Source organism: Microtus pennsylvanicus, chromosome 3, assembly GCF_037038515.1.
Source record: "Microtus pennsylvanicus isolate mMicPen1 chromosome 3, mMicPen1.hap1, whole genome shotgun sequence".
NCBI classification, from domain to species: Eukaryota; Metazoa; Chordata; class Mammalia; order Rodentia; family Cricetidae; genus Microtus; species Microtus pennsylvanicus.
In genome coordinates, this window is record NC_134581.1 from 49,885,564 (window position 1) to 49,905,440 (window position 19,877).

The 19,877-nt window shown below is 40.8% G+C and overlaps 1 protein-coding gene across 2 annotated transcripts in view; it reads left to right on the forward strand.

The window, feature by feature from the left end:
- Mindy2 (MINDY lysine 48 deubiquitinase 2) overlaps nucleotides 1-19,055 on the forward strand; it is a 67,751-nt gene extending 48,696 nt beyond the window's left edge. The window contains exons 6-9 of one of the 2 annotated variants that reach the window (XM_075965326.1): nucleotides 625-767; nucleotides 7,071-7,244; nucleotides 9,831-10,031; nucleotides 12,695-19,055. In XM_075965326.1, coding sequence (XP_075821441.1) covers nucleotides 625-767; nucleotides 7,071-7,244; nucleotides 9,831-10,031; nucleotides 12,695-12,814 — 638 coding nt within the window. In that variant the 3' untranslated portion in view covers nucleotides 12,815-19,055. Of the gene's footprint in view, nucleotides 1-624; nucleotides 768-7,070; nucleotides 7,245-9,830; nucleotides 10,032-12,691 lie in introns of both variants that reach the window. The other variant, XM_075965325.1, reaches the window with a different exon arrangement.
- Nucleotides 19,056-19,877: the final 822 nt, after the last annotated feature.

A 19,877-nucleotide genomic window follows, 5' to 3' on the forward strand; every position in this document is an offset into this window, starting at 1 on the left:
AGGAGTGCCCTAACCTGCCTTGACCAGCTATGCCGGGCTTGCCAAGATTCCCACCCAGTTATTTTCAGCTTCTTATTGAAGTATCTTTTAAAACAAACTCAACTTCACCTCTTTCTGCACCTCTTGGTGCGCTCTGTCACTCTCTGCATGAATGTGTGTCTCTCTGTCTCTCTTTCTGTCTCTCTCTGGCTTTTTGAAATAGGATCTCACTGTATAGCCCTGGATGGTCTGGAACTCACTCTTTAGACCAGGCTGGCCTTGAACTCACAGAGATTGAACGCTTACACCACCATGCCTGGCTTACCTCTCTTATAAAATGTTGTAGAGTAACTTCCCTGTTGTTAAATGTGTCTGTGTCTCTTGTAAACCACCTGAAAGAGTGAAAGAGTTTTCCTAAGAGACTATACTTGTGGATGAAAGAATTTTCACATCACTGTTTCTTCAGGACAGGAATGATCAGGGACACTGCTCCCATAAGAAAATTAGAAAGATGCATCTCCAATCTGGGGGCCATTATGTAATAGGAAAATTGGCCTTTGTATACAGTTGGAACAAATGTAAATAGGAAAAGTAACTTTCTGACTTTGAAATTCCTCCTTCTCATAGTACACATTGGTTCCATAGGCTTTGTAGCTGAGCAGTTTCTAAACAATACAGCCACTCAACTGACGTACCATGGATTATGTGAACTGACTTCAACCGTTCAGGAAGGAGAGCTCTGTGTGTTCTTTCGGAATAACCATTTTAGCACCATGACAAAACACAAGGTAGGATATAGAAACAGATATTATTTTTTAATCCCTATCAAAGGAGCTTGATTTAGAGATGTGTTTTGACCTGCTACAGAATAAGATTAACCATAATATTCCTTAGCCATCAAGTTGTGAAGGTAATTATTATTAAATACTGCATTAGAATGGGATGAATTAGCAATTGAAATGTTACCTTGATGAGCTTTTATTTTAAATGTAGTCTCAACTTTTTTTTTATCTCAGATTATTGCATTCAAGTGTTTACTTTTCTACTTTCTTGGAGAGAGGATTTCACTGGGTAACTCAACTAGCCTTGAATTTGATATCTTTCTGCCTCAGTCTTTGGAACACTGGAATTACAGGCATGTGCAATCATACCTAGCTAGGTTATTCCTTACTTAGAGGAAGCAAAATACCTGGAGCTAAAACCAGGGTGACTATGAATGAAGGATTTTATTTTAAGCATTAAAAGATATTAGAAGTTAGAATTAAGATTTGCCCTAAACTGGAATGTGTTGGTGCTTGCTGTGATGAAAGCTACTGAAGAGGCTGAGCAGAAGGATTGCAAGTTCAAGTCCAGCCTGGGTTACATAAGTAGATTCCCCACCCTGAGACATACACAAATTATCTTTATGACAATGTTGACTTTTGTTAAAATTATCAGTGTGTTTATGGTTTTGCACACAGACACACACACACACACACACACACTCTTAGGAATCCATCCCTTTTAGTCATCTCTTAGATCTGTCTCTTGATTTTACAGGTAACATCTGATCTAGCTCAGGTATTTATCATCAACCTAGACTCCTATGGCAGAATGCTGTTCTTACCATGCTGATAATACAGCACAAATGTTCAATTAGCACCTATCCTAGAGGATAAAACTCAGGTCCCCTCTGCCACAGTTCTCATCCTATATGAGTTTAATGTGTTCTCATTTACTGTCATTCTTATTGTTTCATACCATTTGGGAAGCTCTCCTCACTTCTGCTTGCCTATCCCAAAATTACCCATCCTTAAAGAAGCATTCGAATACTAACTTACTGAAAGGTGCCCCTTTTCTACTTAAAATAGTGATTCTCAGCCATGATTATATCCTAGACCTATCTGGATTGCTAGGAAGGAAGGAAGGAAGGAAGGAAGAAAGGAAGGAAGGAAGGAAGGAAGGAAGGAAGGAAGGAAGGAAGAAAAAAACAGTGTCCAGGATTTACCACTAATGCAATTAAATCAGAATCTCTAAAGGAGGTGAGATCTGAAGACCAGGTTTTGTTTTCTGCTTGGATTTTGCAATCTCAAGGATTAGACCAGTGCTTTACAAATGGTAGGCAGGCACCCCACCGTTATGCTGCACACTGTCCTGCATCAGTAGCTCAAGCACTCCCCAGGTGACTTGAATGTGAGTCTAAGACTGAGGACTCCTGCGGCAACCGTCCTGTTCGTGGCCACACTGTCCTTATGGAGCTCTTTCTGTTTTGTGTCTTGTTACCAGTTTGTCTCCCATGTGAATGTCTGCTTATTTTCTAAATGAAGGTAGCTTATCGACACCATAAATCACATCTTCGTGTTTCCATCCATGCTTTTTTATCAATGGGTGACATGGGATAGTGTAAAATGATTGGTTTGCTAATGAAAGAGTACCCCAAAGCCACAGCTCTTCTATGACTGTCATATTTTTAAAAAGTACACTTCATCTTATTGCTTCATAGTTAGGAGTGTGTAAGATCTAAGATAAGAGTCATTCACATTCCTCAAGAATCTAAAGCAAAAAGATGTCAGATCCCAATGGCTGCTCTGTCATCTTGTTTTACTTGTCCTCTTCAGACCTTGGATCCGCTGATTCATTAACAAAGCTAAGCTAACCCTGACAAGTGTAGCCATAGAAACAACAGCCAGGGTTCCTACATTTGCTGCTAAGATGCTTCTGTCAAGGACACATACCAAAAGTTCTGAGAGCTCTTATCAGGATTTTATCTGGAAAGACTCCCCTGAAAAGGTCACAAACCAAAGCCAAAGGCTGACAGTGGCAGAGCACTTGCCCAACATACACAAGACCCTATATTCAGCCTCCAGAGCACTACAGAAAAGGAGAAAAGGAAGGAAGGAAGGAAGGAAGGAAGGAAGGGAGGGAGGGAGGGAGGGAGGGAGGGAGGGAGGAAGGCAGGCACGCATCTGAAATCTGTGTTGAATCAGTCCACCACAAAAAGAATAACTAAGCAGAAGTAACTAGCAGCATGCGTGCAAAGGCCCTGAAGGTGATCTCAGCAAAAGAGAATTGTGAAGTGGAAGCTTAGAAGAAAGATTATTTTCTGACTTTTGTTTTTTGTTTTTGTTTTTTGACACAGGGTTTCTCTGTGTGGCCCTGGCTGTCCTGGAACTTGCTCTGTATTTTTTTTTTTTTTTTTTTTTTTTTTTTTGGAACTTGCTCTGTAAACCAGGCTGTCCTTAAACTCAGAGAACCACCGGCCTCTGCCTCCTGAGTGTTGAGATTAAAGGCATGTGCCACCACCACCTGGATGAACTGTGTTTTCTTAATGATCCTGGTATTTCTTTTCTTCTTCTTTTGGCCCAAGAGTGAGTTGGAATGAAATAGTCCTTTGGGAAAACAAGGTCTCTGACTGTCTTTGGTGACCAAGAGCTTTCTCTCCCTCTTTCCTCCCCTCCCACCCCTCACCTCATATGTGCTAGGTAAGCACTGTACCATAGAGCTACATTGCTTCTGATGTTCTCTGTTCTGTTAAAGCCTTGTTCCCAGACAGGAAGCCTTTACTGACCAGCTAGGTATCCCCAGTTTTGTGTGGCTGAAGAGGATGTGCCTATATATAGACCGAGTAGGCCTATCTATGTCATAGGAGCTCAGAAAATATGTACGTTCTGCCTTTTATTCTGCTTCGAAGATTTCCTATTAAGTTTATTCTGTAGCTTAATACTGTACTAGTGTCATGCGCCCTCATGTCTCTTGTGTGACATTAATTTACTTTAAACTTTGAGAGTGGATGTAGAATTTAGTTAGGAGACACTCCAAGAGATAAAGGAAGGAGGTTATAGTGATTTGGACAAGGGGTAGTAATGACTATACAATGTGGAAAGATTCCAGAGTGGGTCAGGAGATAGATCAGCCAAATATATTCATTGGATTTGAAAAATAAGTGATTTCTGGGTCCTCTGTAGATGGTGATAGTGAGGCATGGTGGCTCACACCTTCAATCCTAACACTTAGGAAGCTGAAATAGGTGAACCTCTGTGAGTTCAAGGCCAACCTGATCCACAGAGCAAGTTCCAGGACAGCCAGAGTTACAGAACAAACAAACAAACAAAAGAATTATAGATAGATAGATAGATAGATAGATAGATAGATAGATAGATAGATAGATAGAGATACAATACAATGTTAAGGGTTTAAGATACTTCTGAGGTGACATTCAAAGTGGAAATACTGAGTAAATGCTTTGGACATACAGATAGAACTTTAGGATTTACAAGAAACTACTGTAATTTTGGAAGGGGGTTATAAGAAAAGTGGTGGCCCATGGCTTTAATCCCAGCACTCGGGAGGCAGAGGCAGGTGGATCTCTGTGAGTTCGAGGCCAGCCTGGTCTACAAGAGCTAGTTCCAGGTCTCCAAAGCTACAGAGAAAACCTGTCTCGAAAACCAAAAAAAGAAAAGGACTCAGAGGAGAGAACCTAGGATTAAGATTTAATGAATGCCAGTTTTTAGCCGGGCGGTGGTGGTGCACGCCTTTAATCCCAGCACTCGGGAGGCAGAGACAGGCGGATCTCTGTGAGTTGAGGCCAGCCTGGTCTACAAGAGCTAGTTCCAGGACAGGAACCAAAAGCTACAGAGAAACCCTGTCTCGAAAAATCAAAAAAAAAAAAAGATTTAATGAATGCCAGCTTTTAAAGGGTCAACTCAAGAAAGAAACATTAGTAAAGACAGCTGAGAAAGAAGAGGGCACTGGGGGGGGGGAGTTAAGAGTGAGACAGCAGGGTAGCTAGGGGAGAAGAGATAAGAACTCTGAGGGTAGAGTGGAAGGAGGGGACCAGAATGGCAGCAAAAGAATTTGAGTTGCTTAAGAGTGGTTGGAATGCAGAAGGCAGTAGCAGGCACTCCTAGAAATGATTTGCTGAGTGCCAGAGAGATGCTTCAGTTAGGAGCACTGGCTGTTCTTTCAGAGGATCTGGAACCCAAGTCATGTGATTCTTACACACACACATACATAAAAGAAATAAACATTAAGAGAAGTTTGTATATATATATATAATAGTTTGCCAAAATAGGAGATATTATTGAATATAAGGGTAATGGCTCCTCCCTGTAGGGGATTTAGGGTTATAGGTATGGATCCCAAGGTTGGCGTTTTTCATGTTTTTGTTATATTTTGTCTTATGAGGCAATTTTACTATGTAGGTTTGGCTGGCCTGGAACTCACTGTGTAGATCAGGCTGTCCTTGAACACACAGAGATTTACCTGCCTCCTAAATTCCAGGATGCAAGTATTCCACCACCATGCTTGGCCTCAGACTATATACATTGCTAGCTCAACCTCAAAAGCCAGGACCCAAATGATGTTTCCACCTCTAGTTCCTTTGCACTAGTACCATAGTCACAGACCACTGCACCTGCCTCTGGCTCTTGGGTTGTTTTGTGTGTTTGCTTGTTTGTTATTCATTACTATGGGGAGTGCACAACGTTGTGTGACCACTGAGGCACAGACACTTGTCTGCCACGGTGCACATGTGGAGGTAAGGGGACAACTTTAGCAAATCACTTCTCTCTCTTTCTACCATTTGGGTCCCAGGAATCAAATGCAGGTTGTCTTTTACCCCTGAAACAATTCCACTGTTCCCCCCAATTTTTATTTCCTTCAGTGTTGGAGACTTGACTGCTTTAAAACATTGGCAGGCTCATTAGAGAGAGAAAAAGTGAAGATCCTAAAGATGTTAGAAACAAAGCATAAAGATGAAATGAAGTGTGGGTATCTGTCCCATGCTAGTGAAATCAGCATGTGATTTCACTGTATTATTTGTTTGTTTTGAAACGGGGTCTCCCTACATAGCCCTGGCTGTCTTGGAACTCACTGGTAGACCAGGTTGGCCTTGAACTCACAGAGATTCACCTCTCTCTTTCTCTGTGTCTCTCTTTCTCACTCTCCATCCCCCCTTTTTTCCCTCCCTCCTGAGTGCAGGATTAAAGACATGTACCACTATACAGAGCAACCTGTGATTTTAAAAGGGATCTGTGCATTGTAATGAGGGGGAAACAGGCTATCAGGTTTGCTTTTGCTTACTTTTTTCCTGTTAGAGATTAGAAACAAAAAGTAGTGTTCTGGATGATACTAAAGTTGGTAAGAAACAAATATGAGGTTTGAGGAGTAGCAGAGTGGTAAAGAAAGTTGCTTAGCAGGTTCTACAAAGCCCTGGATTCATTCTCCAGCACTGCTAAATAAATAAATGCAACAATCATTTGTTAATTCTTTTTACGCTTTGACTAAGAGTGATAGCTTCTTCCCCGCAGAATTTTAACATTTAACATTAAGTGAAAATCCATTTAGTTGTTTTAAAGGTGACTGATAAATTAGAAATTTATTTTAAAGGTAAGAAAGGGGAGGAGAAGGGGGAGCAGGAGCAGGGAGTGACTCCACCACTGGCAGAAGTGTGTCCTTCCCTAAGAAGGGGCCGAAGGACAGCATGTTGTTCATTAAATAATAGCAGATTAAATAATACATGTGTAGTTGAGTGGTGGAGCACTCCCACATACAAATGGGCTGGAGTGTGTCTCCATTTAAGAACATGCACTTGCCCCACAGAGCTCCTGCTTGAGGATCTGACTTACTTCTGGCCCCATGGGGCACTGCACTTGTGCACCAGCCACACACAAACACATAGATTGGGGCTTTTCGTTGATGTTTAAAGGAGCAAAATGGTACACAGAAAGGGAAAGGCTGGTTTGGGTTAGATTGGTCCTATCAGCTTAATTTTTTAAGCAAATAAGACCAGACAATGTAGAATTTTTTTTGCATATGCTTTCTGGTTGTATCTCTCTATTTTGTGAAATGAGATTGTAAGCCCCAGAGCTGTTTGTCAGTTAGCATGCCAGAAGGTTCCTCCTGTTCCTTTGTGATGTGTTGACTACCAGCTCCAGGCAAAACCAGATGAATTTGAGCAGAGAAGCTATCTGTTTGGGCTCTTTATTGGATTGCACAGATCCAGGTAGAATAATTACTGTACTTCAGACATATGACTTTAAACATATTCCTTAATATAATGTTGGCTAGTTTAGGAAAATTTAACAAATTTTCATTTGTTGTTTCTGATTAAGGGTCAACTGTATTTGTTGGTAACAGACCAGGGGTTTCTTACTGAAGAAAAAGTTGTCTGGGAAAGCCTGCACAATGTAGATGGTGATGGGAATTTTTGTGACTCAGAATTCCATCTTCGACCTCCTTCAGATCCTGAGACTGTGTACAAAGGTCAACAAGACCAAATCGATCAGGTAAAATTGTTTTTCCCCACCACCCATTGCATTGTCTAAAGTGCATATTCTTTCTCTTCTTCCCTCTCCCCCTTTTTGAGATATGGTCTCACTATACCCTGACTTGTCTGGAGCTCCCTATGTAGACCAGAACTCAGAGATCTGCCTGCCTCTTCTTCCCAAATGCTGAGACTAAAGACTTGTGCCACCATACCTCACTAAAGTGCATATTCTTCACTGAGGCAAAGTGATGTGCACAGCTGCTTGGGAGACTCGGGGATGTCACTGAGCTCACAAGTTGGAACCAGCCTGGGCAACATAGCAAGATCTGGTGTCAACAAGGAAAAGCAAATTCTTTTCAAGTGTCAGTTAATTCATGTATTAATTTTATTTATTTGTTTGTTTTCCAAGCCAGGGTTCCTGGCTGTCCTGGAACTCACTATAAAGAACACTATGGCCTCAAACTCACAGAGGTCCACCTGCCTCTGCCTCTGAGTGATAGGATTAAAGGCGTGTGCCACCACTGCCAGACTATTCATCCATTAATTTACCTGTGAGTTCTCCTCACATCTCCTAAATAGGAAAGTGATCATTCTATAAATTCTCTGTGAACATCAATTACACACTATGATTCAGAAGGTGGATTGTGTTGATGGGTCAAGTGAGGACTTTGAATTTCACTCTAATTACACTAGATCAATTATGTTGAGGATTAAATGTGGAAACCGCATGAACCATTTTATTGTATTTCTTTACTTAGTTTGTTTGTGAGTGAATATGTATATCACAGTGTACCTGGAAGTCAAAGGGCAGTGTGCAGATCTGTCCTTTCCTACCAACCATGGGTACTAGGAACTGAACTCCAGTCATCAGGCTTGGCAGGAGGAGCTGAAACACAGACACACACAGTGAGGGGCTCTCTCTCTCTCTCTCTCTCTCTCTCTCTTTTCTCTCTCTCTTCTCCTCTCTCTTCTCTCTCTCTCTTCTCCTCGTTGTCCTGGCTGTCCTCGATCTGTAGACCAGGCTGGCCTCGAACTTAGAGAGTCACCTGTCTCTGCCTCCAAGTGCTGGGACTAAAGGTGTGCACTACCACCACCCAGTGAGAGATAATAAGTAAGTAAATAAATGTAAAAAATAATAAGTCGGGTATAAGTTTGACCAAAATTAACTTCTTCTCATAGGAGATAATCTCGGTATGTAGCTAGAAGATATAACTACCCAGTAATTGAATTCAACAATAGCTACTTTGGCTTTAAAAATCATCTTTTGGGGCTAGGAAAATAGCTCAGTTTATAAAGTATCTGCTGCCCACTCATAGGACCTGAGTTCAATCCCCAGCACCCATGTAGAAAGCTGGAAATGGTCACATACACTTGTAATCTCAGTGCTGGGAGGCAGAGACAAGATGATCCCTGGGACTCACCGGCCAGCATGAAAACCTGAGTTCAAATTCCCAACATCCATGTAAAAAGTTGAGTATGGCAACGTATCCCTGTAACCCCAGCATTAGGGATGGAAACAAGTGTCTCCTGAGAGCTGACTACCTGGCTTGGCTTAGTCCAAAAGATGAACTTCTAATTCACTAAGACACCCTGTCTCAAGACAGTTAATACAGGGAGTAACACAAGATAACCAGTGTCCTGCTCTGACCACCAAAGTGTGCACACATGCACATACTTGTACTACTCCCACCCTCACACACACAGAAAGAGAGAAAACGTGGATGACACTGCGGTTGTCCTGGCTTCCACTCACAGGCAACTTTGAGGTGAGCCAGGTCTATGTAGCAAGGGTCTTCCTCAAAAATGAGTAACTAAGGACTGGGAGATGGTTCAGTTTATTCAGGCTACTCTTCCAGAAGACCAGGTTTAATTCCCAGCAACCACATGGAGGCTCACATCTGTCTGTAACTCTAGTTCCAGGAGCTCTGGCATACATGCAGGAAAAAAATGAGTAACTAAATAATGTAAAATAAAAACCCGAATCATTCTTTGAGCTGAATATGGTATTAGCTGTAGTCCCGGCCCTCAGGATGCCCAGGCGCACAGATCTGAAAGACCAGCCTGAGATATTTCATAAGACCTGGTCAGAGCAGAGCAAAACAGTCTGGGGGAGGAGGAGAGAATTGAGCAAAGAATCTTATGAAGTTCTTAAACTATTTAAAAACAATGCTAAATGAAAAATAAAAAGCTTAAAATAGTTTTGGAGGGTGGGAGATATGTTTGAATTTCTATGTGAATGTGGAACATACTAGAGGTTATAAATACTCCACAGTTACATCTGTTAAAGTGATTTCAGCGCTCACATGTCTGCTTTTCTGCCTTTTCTGCATGTTCCTTGCTCACGTGTTTCTTTTGAAAATGGGAACTTTTTTTAATAGCTTTCTTATATGACTTATTTATTGCTTCTAGAACAGATTTTAAACTAAATGTTAAAACTGTGTAGAACCGTGATAATAATGAAGGAAATCTGTAGCTCTACAAAGAAGAAAGTCCTTAGAAATAGAGCTTTAAAGGCCTATGCTGTAAAAGTCATCCTCGGACTCATAGTGGGTGTCTGTTCCTGGGTCACATCTCAAAGCTGACGCGCTGTGATTGAACTCCTCAGGACTACCTTATGGCACTGTCACTGCAGCAAGAACAGCAGAGCCAAGAGATCAACTGGGAGCAGATCCCAGAAGGAATCAGTGACCTGGAGTTGGCAAAGAAACTCCAAGAGGAGGAGGACAGACGGGCCTCTCAGTACTACCAGGAGCAGGAGCAGGCACAGGCGGCTGTGGCTGCTACCACCACTTCCACACAGGTCCAGGTAAAACCGTAGCTCTGTGAATCTCAAACACAACAGTCACTTTAGCAGTAAAAGAATTTCTGCTTGGCAGAAACAGTTGTAAGTCAGCTCTGGCTTTTCAACTGTGTTAGCAGGTCAGCACCCAAGGGGTTGAGGCTCTTTTGTTTGTTTTGCTGGGTTTTTTTTTTAGATTTATTTATTTTATTTTATTTTTTGTTTTTCAAGAAAGGATTTTTCTGTGTAGCCTGGAACTCACAGAAATCTGTGTGCTTCTGCCTCCCAAATGCTGGAATTAAAGGCATGTGCCACCACTGCATGGCTTAGATTTATTTTATGCGTTATGAGTGTTTTTCTTACATGTGCACCATGTATGTGCCTGGTGCCTGTGGAAGTCAGAAGAAGGCATGGGATCCCCTGGGATTAGAGTTATAGACGGTGGTGAGCCACCATGTGGCTGCTGGGAATCAAACCCAGGTCCTCAGCAAGAACAAGTCTTCAATGTTGAGTCATCTCTCCAGCTCTCCCTGTGTGGTGTTTCACATTGTTCTAAGGTTTTTACCATCCAAACATATTTCTGATTTCATGAAGACATTTTTTTTAGAGCTTCTGATAAGATAGGAGGATCTCAAGAACTTGCTGGCCACCAACTTGGCTCCAGATTCTGTGAGAGAAAGTCTCTCAAGGAAATAAGATTGAGGGTGACAGAGAACACCAGATGAACACCTCTGACCTCACACTCATACCCTCCAACACACACACATGGGGCTTAAATTCTAACTGCTATTAATAATGAAAACCCAGAGTCAGATATAGGGGTTAATGCCAAAGATCAGAGAAGCAGAGCAGCCAGACACTAGAGAGACCTTTACCTCTACTGAATCCTTCAACTGAAGGGGTGATCCTGGCTCTATGAATCCTCAGACTGCAGACTGCATCTGAGCGCCTGTCTCCTCCCACTTTATATTCCTCTTTCCGCCTGACCATATTGTGTTTTAATAAATGAAGCTTGCCTGAAGATCAGAGAGCAAAGCAACCATACAGGCCAGGGAGTGGTGGCACACACCTTTAATCCCAGGACTAGAGTTTAATCTTGGGGGTGGGACCACAGAAGCAGATGGACCTCTTGAGTTCAAGGCCACCTGGGCAACACGTGATTGACTCTGTCTAAAATAGAAACAGAGCTCTCACAAAGAAGCTCACGGCATTTGAGATCCCACACCTTTAATCCCAGCGCTAGGGAGGTGGAGACAGGGGCGATATGGCTAGGCAGAGAGGAATATAAAGGAGTATGGCGTCTTCAGTATTAGAGGAGACCATATCTCACCCATTTTCAGTCTGAGGTGGAGATAAGAGAAAGTGGCTAGCTGCTTTGCTTGTCTGTCTCCAGGTTGAACCCCAATATCTGTCTCTGGGTTTTTATCATTTGTGCGACAATATCCCTTTCTGTCTCTACTTCCCTAGTGCTAGGATTAAAGGCATGTGACTCCCAAGTACTGGAATTAATGGTTTGAGCCACCACCAGTTGTTTCTCTTTTAGACTGAATCAATTTCCTGTAGCCCAGGGTGACCTTGAACTCACAGAGATTTGTCTGCCTCTGTCTCCTAATGCTGGGATTAAAGGTGTGAGCCACCACTATGGCTAACTAGTGGTTTAGCTCTGTACTCTGATCTTCAGGCAAGCTTTATTTGTTAGATTACAAACAAATTATCACTACACACACACACATTCTCTCTCTCTTTTTCCCTCTTTCATTAAAATACATGCAAAACTTCTGCTTCTAAACAAAGCACTAGCTATCCAAACTTAGCAGGTGAGTGCTACCATATTATTTTATTTCATTCAAATTCTCTGATCTCATAGTACACACTTATTATTTTACACTCTCAGTTATCAGGATTCTTGTCTTTTGCTTTAAGATTTGTTTGTTATGGTATACAATAAAGTCTTGAAGAAATATTACAGTTTTCCAAAATTGTCAGTTTAACATAAATATTTCTCTTTTGAAGGGGTGGGATGAGACAGGGTTTCACTGTTTAGCTCTGGCTGTTCTAGAACTTGCTTTTAGACCAGGCCGACTGTGAACTCACAGAGATCTGCCTGCCTTTGCCTCCAGAATGCTGGGATTAAAGGCATGTGCCACCACTGCCCGGTTACATAAATATTTCTTAAACTAGAAGCTTAAATAGTTTAGATAATTATAGATTTTGAATAATGAGTACATAACTAATTATACATTATTTGTGTCAGTTATTCTGTATATTAATTACTTCTCTCACACCTGACAGAAGCAACTTAGAGATTTGTTGAGATCTGCAGGAAAGGGTACAGCTCCTCAGGATGAGGAAGGCATGGTTGGACAGTGTTCAGTTGATGAAGGTGGGAGTTGGTGGCACAGCATCTCCCATCCTTTCCATCAGGAAGCAGCAACCTAAGCAGACAGGAAGACATGCCCTGCCACTTGCCTCACATCCACTCTTATGTGGACCGCCAGGCCCTCTTACTTAAGATACCCCAGACTTCTCACACAACAGGCCAGCAACAGGGACGGGCCATCTGCCATTCAAACCTTAACACCTGTAAACAGAAATCGTGCCCCGCAGCATCTGTAACTGTGAGGATACCTTTTGCCTTGTGGTTCTAGCTAGCTCTGATTCTGTTCCGGTGTGTGTTTCTCCTACAGCAGGGCCAGCCAGCACAACCCTCTCCATCAAGTGTAAAACAGCCTGGAAATAGTGAACGGAAACGCAAAGAACCTCGGGAAAAAGAGAAAGAAAAGGAAAAAAATAGTTGTGTGATATTATAGGAAGTGCTGGCATCTGTGGGAACCACCTATGCAGATGACGGAAAGGAAGACCCAGTACCTACCGTCTGTGCCTGATCTCTCAATGGATTTTGTTCTTGTTTTCCAGGGGAAGGTTGTTACTTTGTTACAATCAACTTTTTTTAAGTTACACAATATACTCTTTATGAGCTGGAGTTTTGTTACAAAGTGGAACTGTTGTATGTTGTCACTTGTAGCCAAATAAGTATATCACTTCTATTTTATGTTTAGTGATATGACAACTCTAATCAGTCTGTAAGCTACTGTGTGTCCCACAATGGATGGAGGGCACCTGAGTGAGTCCTATCCTTCTCAAGATGTAATTATCAGCACAGCTATTTCTGAAACATTTATGCTAAATTATGTTCTAATCCATAAGAAATGAGGAATTTAATACAGGGAGAGGAAAAAAAGCAGGAATAAATGACCCTTCGTTGTACACTGAACTGGCTCAGCCCTTGAACAGCTTTACCTTTCTTTAGCAATGTACATTTTAGATATTATCTTGAGAACTGATAATGAAGCTTGGATCCAATTTAGATAGATTTTTTTTTTTTATTTTCCAATAGCAAAAAAACCCCACAAAAATTATATGACACTAATACATATAACCTATCCAAATCAGATACTGACTTTGTAGTATTGTGAGATTCTGAGGAATTTTAACACCTTTAGGTAACCTGAATGGTGGTTTCTGTTTGTTGAGGATGTGGTGAGTGAGGAGACCACACTCATGTTTTAGCCTTGTAAATAGGATGGCAGAGAAGAGCAGAGTTCACTGTCTACCTTTTTCTAGATTTACCTTGAACCTTAAATTTTAAATCATGTTTATTGCTAGAAAATTAAGCATAGTTATTTAAACCAATAAAAAGCACATTTCTGAAGGAAAGTTAATCTCTTGACTCTAATGAAAAGATATTAATAAAATTCTGAACATAGCAGGAATCTGAAGGAATTTATGTAAAAGCAGTCAGATTTTTTAACTTATGAGAACCAAATAAACCTAAGACATCTTATATCATTTATAGGATTCTGAAATAATATTTACTCAGCTTTGTGATGAGGCAGCACATATTGTAATTTCTAGATCAAGTTTGAAAACTATCCTTAACAGTCCTTTTTATATACTTCGTATTTAAAGTTTGTTTCAGTCATTTTTTTAAAGATTATTGCCGGTACAGGTAGCTGTATGATTTGCCCTAAGCCTCAGTAAACTTGTTTATTCAGGACCATCACAAATTGAACGTCCAGTCAGAGAATATTTCTTGTGGTCTGGAGACAACGAAAGACTACAAAAAAAAAAAGTAGTCTCGAGTTTCTTAAGACTGTTGTCATCAACATTCTCCATGATCCCAAACCAATGTAGGATGGATCTGTATGTAAAAAGTAGAGTTTTATTTATGAAAAGTATTATTCTAAGGGGAAAAATTCAGGGCTATGCTGTATCCTTTATACTCTTCTATATTACACGTCTACTTATGTTCTTTGTTATTCAGATTTCCTATGCTAGCATGGGAACCAATCAGAGAACTTGCTGGGCTATAAAATTTGTGTATAAAATACTTGGTAAGTCTCTTGATTCCAACCTAGAGTGAGTATGAACTGTCAAAGACCAGAGCCCTGTGGTGGGCTGCCTCGGCAGAAACACATAGACAGCAGCACTCTGATACTCAGAGGAGAAAGCTCAATCCTCAGGGTTTGCTTTTCCCAGAACCGTCTATATTTTAATTTAGAAAATAACCTTGAGTAATTTTAAAAAGTATACTTGAGGCATATTTTTCCATAATTATATACAATATCTATTTATTGCCCTTAAAATCTATATATAGAAATTATGTTATTTTTACTATCTTAATTTGTTCCAAAGATAATACTGCCATACTGCATTCCCTCTAGAAGAAAAAAAGAACAAAGTAAACACAACTCACTCAAAACCAGCATCGCTATCAGATAAGTAGGTGTCAGTGTGTACTCATGACAAGCAATGAATTGTGTTTATTAATCCAATCTTATGTCAGATTTCCAAGTCGGGCTTGGTTACATTCCTGGAATTGTTTGATATGACAAGAGTCATAATATTTGTTTTGATTACTGTGGGAGAAATTAAATGCTTGACTCTTAAAACAAATTTGTGAGATGCTTTCCTGTCCTCAAAGGCTGTCAAGGATCGAAACTGTAGCATGCTTGTTTCCTATGTTTTGCTCAAGGTAGCAAGTGGTATTCAGGCATATTGTTGCTTATTTGGGTACAAAGGACTTTGAATATGGTATTTTGAGGGATTTTTCCCCCTCCCAATACTTTGTAATACTTGAAATTGTTATACATATCTTGCTAACAGACGTTAGAATTTAAACATTTTGGAGCTTAATGTTTCTAGACTAAATTTCAGGCACATTTGACCAATGTGCCCACTCAGCATGAGAACTGGCAGGAGGCAGGTGGAAGAGCAGATAGGGTCCCTGGCTTTTCTCTTGCTTTCAAAGCAGAGTCTTAAAGTTAGTAGGTCAGTCTTTATTAGTGTGCACTTCTTGATGGGTAACCCTGTTGTATAACTTGCTATGACTTGTACTAGTTTGTCAATACGGAGGAGCGTGTTCTGTTTCTGAAGTAGGTTTCCATGACCTCTGTTTGGGTCTCAAAGCAAAACTTCCTATCAAATGAAAGTCATCATTTTAAAAATATGCACAAATCCCAGCACTCGGGAGGCAGAGGCAGGCGGATCTCTGTGAGTTCGAGACCAGCCTGGTCTACAGAGCTAGTTCCAGGACAGGCTCCAAAGCCGCAGAGAAACCCTGTCTCAAAAAACCAAAATAAATAAATAAAAATAAAAATATGCACAAACACGCCAGGTTTAGGAGTGTCACCCAGATGTAGAACATTTACCTGGCATGCTCAAGGCCCTGGGTTCAGTCCCCAGAACATGCATATGTGCACAGACACACTGAGAAGTATGGTGTCAAGCAGTTAATCATGGCGTTGGCTTTAGGCCCAGTCAGTGTTCATGGGCAGAATAACTTCCTCCATGTTTTAAGGTCAGGCTAGGGTTTGAGCAAGACAGAGGCTTAAGTTTGGGTTAGGTGATCTGGTTTCTATTGCCTCGCTTTTCTTCAGTTTGTTTTGAATTCTTCCTCATGCTCCTCATATCAGATATAAGTTTAATAAACTCGTGTTGGCCATTCTGTTCTCACACAACAGCTTCACAGCATTTTGTTTTCTGTGAGTCAGAAACTCAGTGCAGACCTTGAGGACCAGAGGGCAGATGTGAGGATGATCACTGTCTGTGTTGGCATGTGAACAGGTGTCTGTAAAAATCGTAGCAAATCAAGGCAAGAATTTTAAGAACTGTCATTGGTCTTGCTGTGTAGCCAGCTGACCTGGAATCAACTGTTGTAGCCCTGGCTAGCTTCAAACCCACAATCCTCCTGCCTCAGCTTCTCACTGCCGTGATTACAGGCATATGCCATCATAGCCAGCTTGTTTAAACTTTTGTAAAGCTAACAGCAAATGGATTGCATTTTGCTTACCTTTCTTATCCATTGTACCAGTTACTATTTTTCTTACGAAAGCTTATAGGTTTGCACATATCACGGTCATAGGCATAGAATTTAAATTGAAAAATTAATGTTTGACAAAATAAGGCAAAAAGACATTAAAGGTAATTATTCATATTTTAAGGGATTAGACATGTGAAATCCTGGATCATTTGATGTTTGAAGCTTTTGTCTGAACATGGTAATACACACTGTCACCCAACCTTTGAGGAAGGTGAAGCAGGAGGATCCTGAGTTCAAGGCGAGCCTGGGCAAGTAGTAAGACCCCGTCTCCAAACACAAACCTGACTTTGTCTTGTTTTGGTAATCATCGTGCGCCTCAGTTTCCTCTGTGTTCTGCCGCTCCCCATACTTGCTTCTCCTGAGCACTGAGAATTACTGAGATCATCACAGACATTGCACAGCCTCTGTTCTTGAATGTGCAGACTTTATGACTTAAATCAGTTTTTTTAATGCCATTAGCTTGTAGAATTATTTCAAATGTGGCATTATGGCTTTCAAAAGTATATTTTGCGTTGCTTTTGTATGTGGTAGACTACTATCAAGAGCAGGAGTCTTTGGCATATAAAATAAAATGCCCTTTACAGACCTGTTCTCCTGGTATTGGGCATATAAAATGCCCTTTACAGACCTGTTCTCCTGGTATTGGGCATATAAAATAAAATGCCCTTTACAGACCTGTTCTCCTGGTATTGGGCATATAAAATAAAATGCCCTTTACAGACCTGTTCTCCTGGTATTGGGCATATAAAATGCCCTTTACAGACCTGTTCTCCTGGTATTTTTTACAGATTAAGTGCTTAGAGCCTCTTGGTCTTTTCCTCCAGGGTAAAGTAGCATCAGGAACTGGCCGGTCTCTCCGCTGGTATCAGTGTAGACTACTTATTTGTGGCTTGGTGTGAAAATGGACTCTGGTAGTGTGCAAGTCAGCTCCTTTAGAGAGTGAGAAAGCATAAAGGAACGCTTGAATCGGAGAGTTCTGTTTCTCTGATAATTTAGTGTCTTTTGTTGCTGATACAAAAGTTATGAATAATTGAGTTCACTTTTCTCAGATAACAGTTGAGAATAACTTTTAAAATTAAAAGCTCCCTGAAGGGAATAAATACAGAGAAGATAAAACAGTGGGGTACCTTGCAGAATGCTGGAAAACTTACTTTGAAAATCTAAAATTTAATTCGTGCATGTCTTTACTTAATCCTGGTATTTCTGCTATTAGGAAATAGAGCTTAACAAATTGATAAATGCATATATTTTTTTACATGTAGGATTCTAGTTTCTTCTGAACTCAAGAAAACTAAACGAACAGGGTAAATATCTTCAACTCTTGCCTCAAATTCAATGTTCCTTTGTCCTGACAAAGGTTGGTTAGATTTGTCTAATAAGCTGGTATCTTTAGGGCATGACACCCTCCCATTAACTAGTTGAAATCCGATGGCAAAGATAGGAAACCCAACCTTTGTCCCATGGTGAAGTTAAAAGAGCAAAAGCCCCATCCCAGAAAGTGCCCACTTTATCTAGCATGAATTGTAAAGATGTCACCCTTTAAATGTTCAATTCTGCACTGTCGCACCTGGAGAGGCAAGGTGGCCCTGTAACTAGAGAATGCGGTCGCAGTCCAGGCCTGGCGCCTTTGCCTTCAGTAGTCATTTTATAGCTGAATGCGGAAAGTCAGGGAGCTGAAATGCCCGTTAGAAATCCCGAGTCACAACATCCTAACAGAATCTCCTATGAAGCAGCTGTAACTCAGATAAGAGATTGGTGTTCAATCTTTAAAATGATGTCTGGTTTGTCAGAATGTGTGTTGCTGTTCCTTCCCACCCATTATTTGTGTGAGATAACCACTGTGAAAGGATTCAGTGTCTCTTCACTTCCCAGGTTTGTGTTTTAGTGAAGCTTTGCCCTAGTAGTTTTTGTTGACTTATTTTCCTCAATAAAATGGCAACGATTGTCACAGATCCACATAGGACCAGGTAAATGACAGAAGGGATAATTCCCCAGCACATGTGATTCGTTTCCCTTGATATGGGCTGCATACGAAGGTTGAAACATGGAATTGGGAGAGCAAAAAGGTAAACAGAATGATAACGGAAACTGTTGTGAACAGCAGTAAGGAAAAGAAACAGGTCTTCTCCCCCGACTTGAGTGTGAGGCCAATTTATTCTGACCTGAGGAGCTATGTGCTGGCTGAAATGGGCTGTGGGAACTGTCTGTCCCAGCATCTTTTCTACTTCTAGCAAGTCACTCTTCTGCTTTAAATGCAAGTGAAGAATAAAGGCACAGGGACTGGGATATGTTCATTGAAAAGAGACACCTAAAATGCGCCTACTCATCACAGGGCTGAACTGATTTCTGTGAAATAAATTTATTGTTTTAAATGCTAATTATGCTAAGAACACCTCTAAAAATTATGTCTTAAATTTCAAGTTTCACTTTTGGAAACTACTCCTGAAAAGACATTGAACACAGGTGGGAAAGTATAAAATGTTCTGACAATGATTCAGTATTATTGTTTAATCTCAAATTCATTGTTATACAAAGTGTAGTGTCATCATTGGGTTAAAACGCTGGATGTTTTTGTTAATATACTTAAAACTGTAACCAGTGAATAACATTGTAGTATTTTTTATTATAGATTATATTTTATTTCAATAAACTTTGATATTTAGACCGAACATTCTGTGTGTCAGCTCATCACATTAAGCTGCTGTCCGTGTGGCTGGTCACATTTACCTGAGACTCACTTAGATCAATGTTTGACACAATAGACAGTTAATAATCAGCTCTAAACTGCAACCCTTGATTCTGGTGAGGAAGTCACCATCTCACACAGCTCTCTTATCAGAGGAGTTAGTTCAGGAAAAACTGAAAGGGATCATTTCCTCCTGCCCCTGTGGATCAAGCTGCCAGGCTACTGCTACATGTACCTCTCTCTACCCATAGAGCCATCTCATTTTATTTTGTTTTCTAAGTGATTTTCAGAGCTATTTATGTTACAGCTCAAAATTAGTATCCAACTTGAATGGTCAAAAACTCTATTTTGGACACTCAGGGTAGTTCACACTTGTAATCCCAGTACGTAGGTGGCTGAAGCAAGAGGATCACTGTGAGCTAAAGGCCAGCCTAGGTTACGAAGTGAGACATTGCCTCAAGTTTCAAAAAAAAAAAAAAAAAAAAAAAAAGCTCCAATCACAGCCAGTTTCTCTTACTGAGTTGACTAAGTTCAAACCTCAACCATGTCCCTCATTAGGGTCTCAAATGCCAGGCTACTGCTTCCATACTTAAAGACATCAGGGACAGAACAGAGATGACCAGAGTCAGCCATGCCCACAATGAAATCATTCAGATTAGTCCAGAGGGGAGTCCTGAGTGATGGCAAACCTCACCACTCTTTCCCATCAATAACTGGCCCCAGCGCTGTAGCTGGATGCAATAACCTTGTGGGTGGTATTACAGGCTTTCTCCCTATCACATCAGGACTGTAAACAAGAGACCAA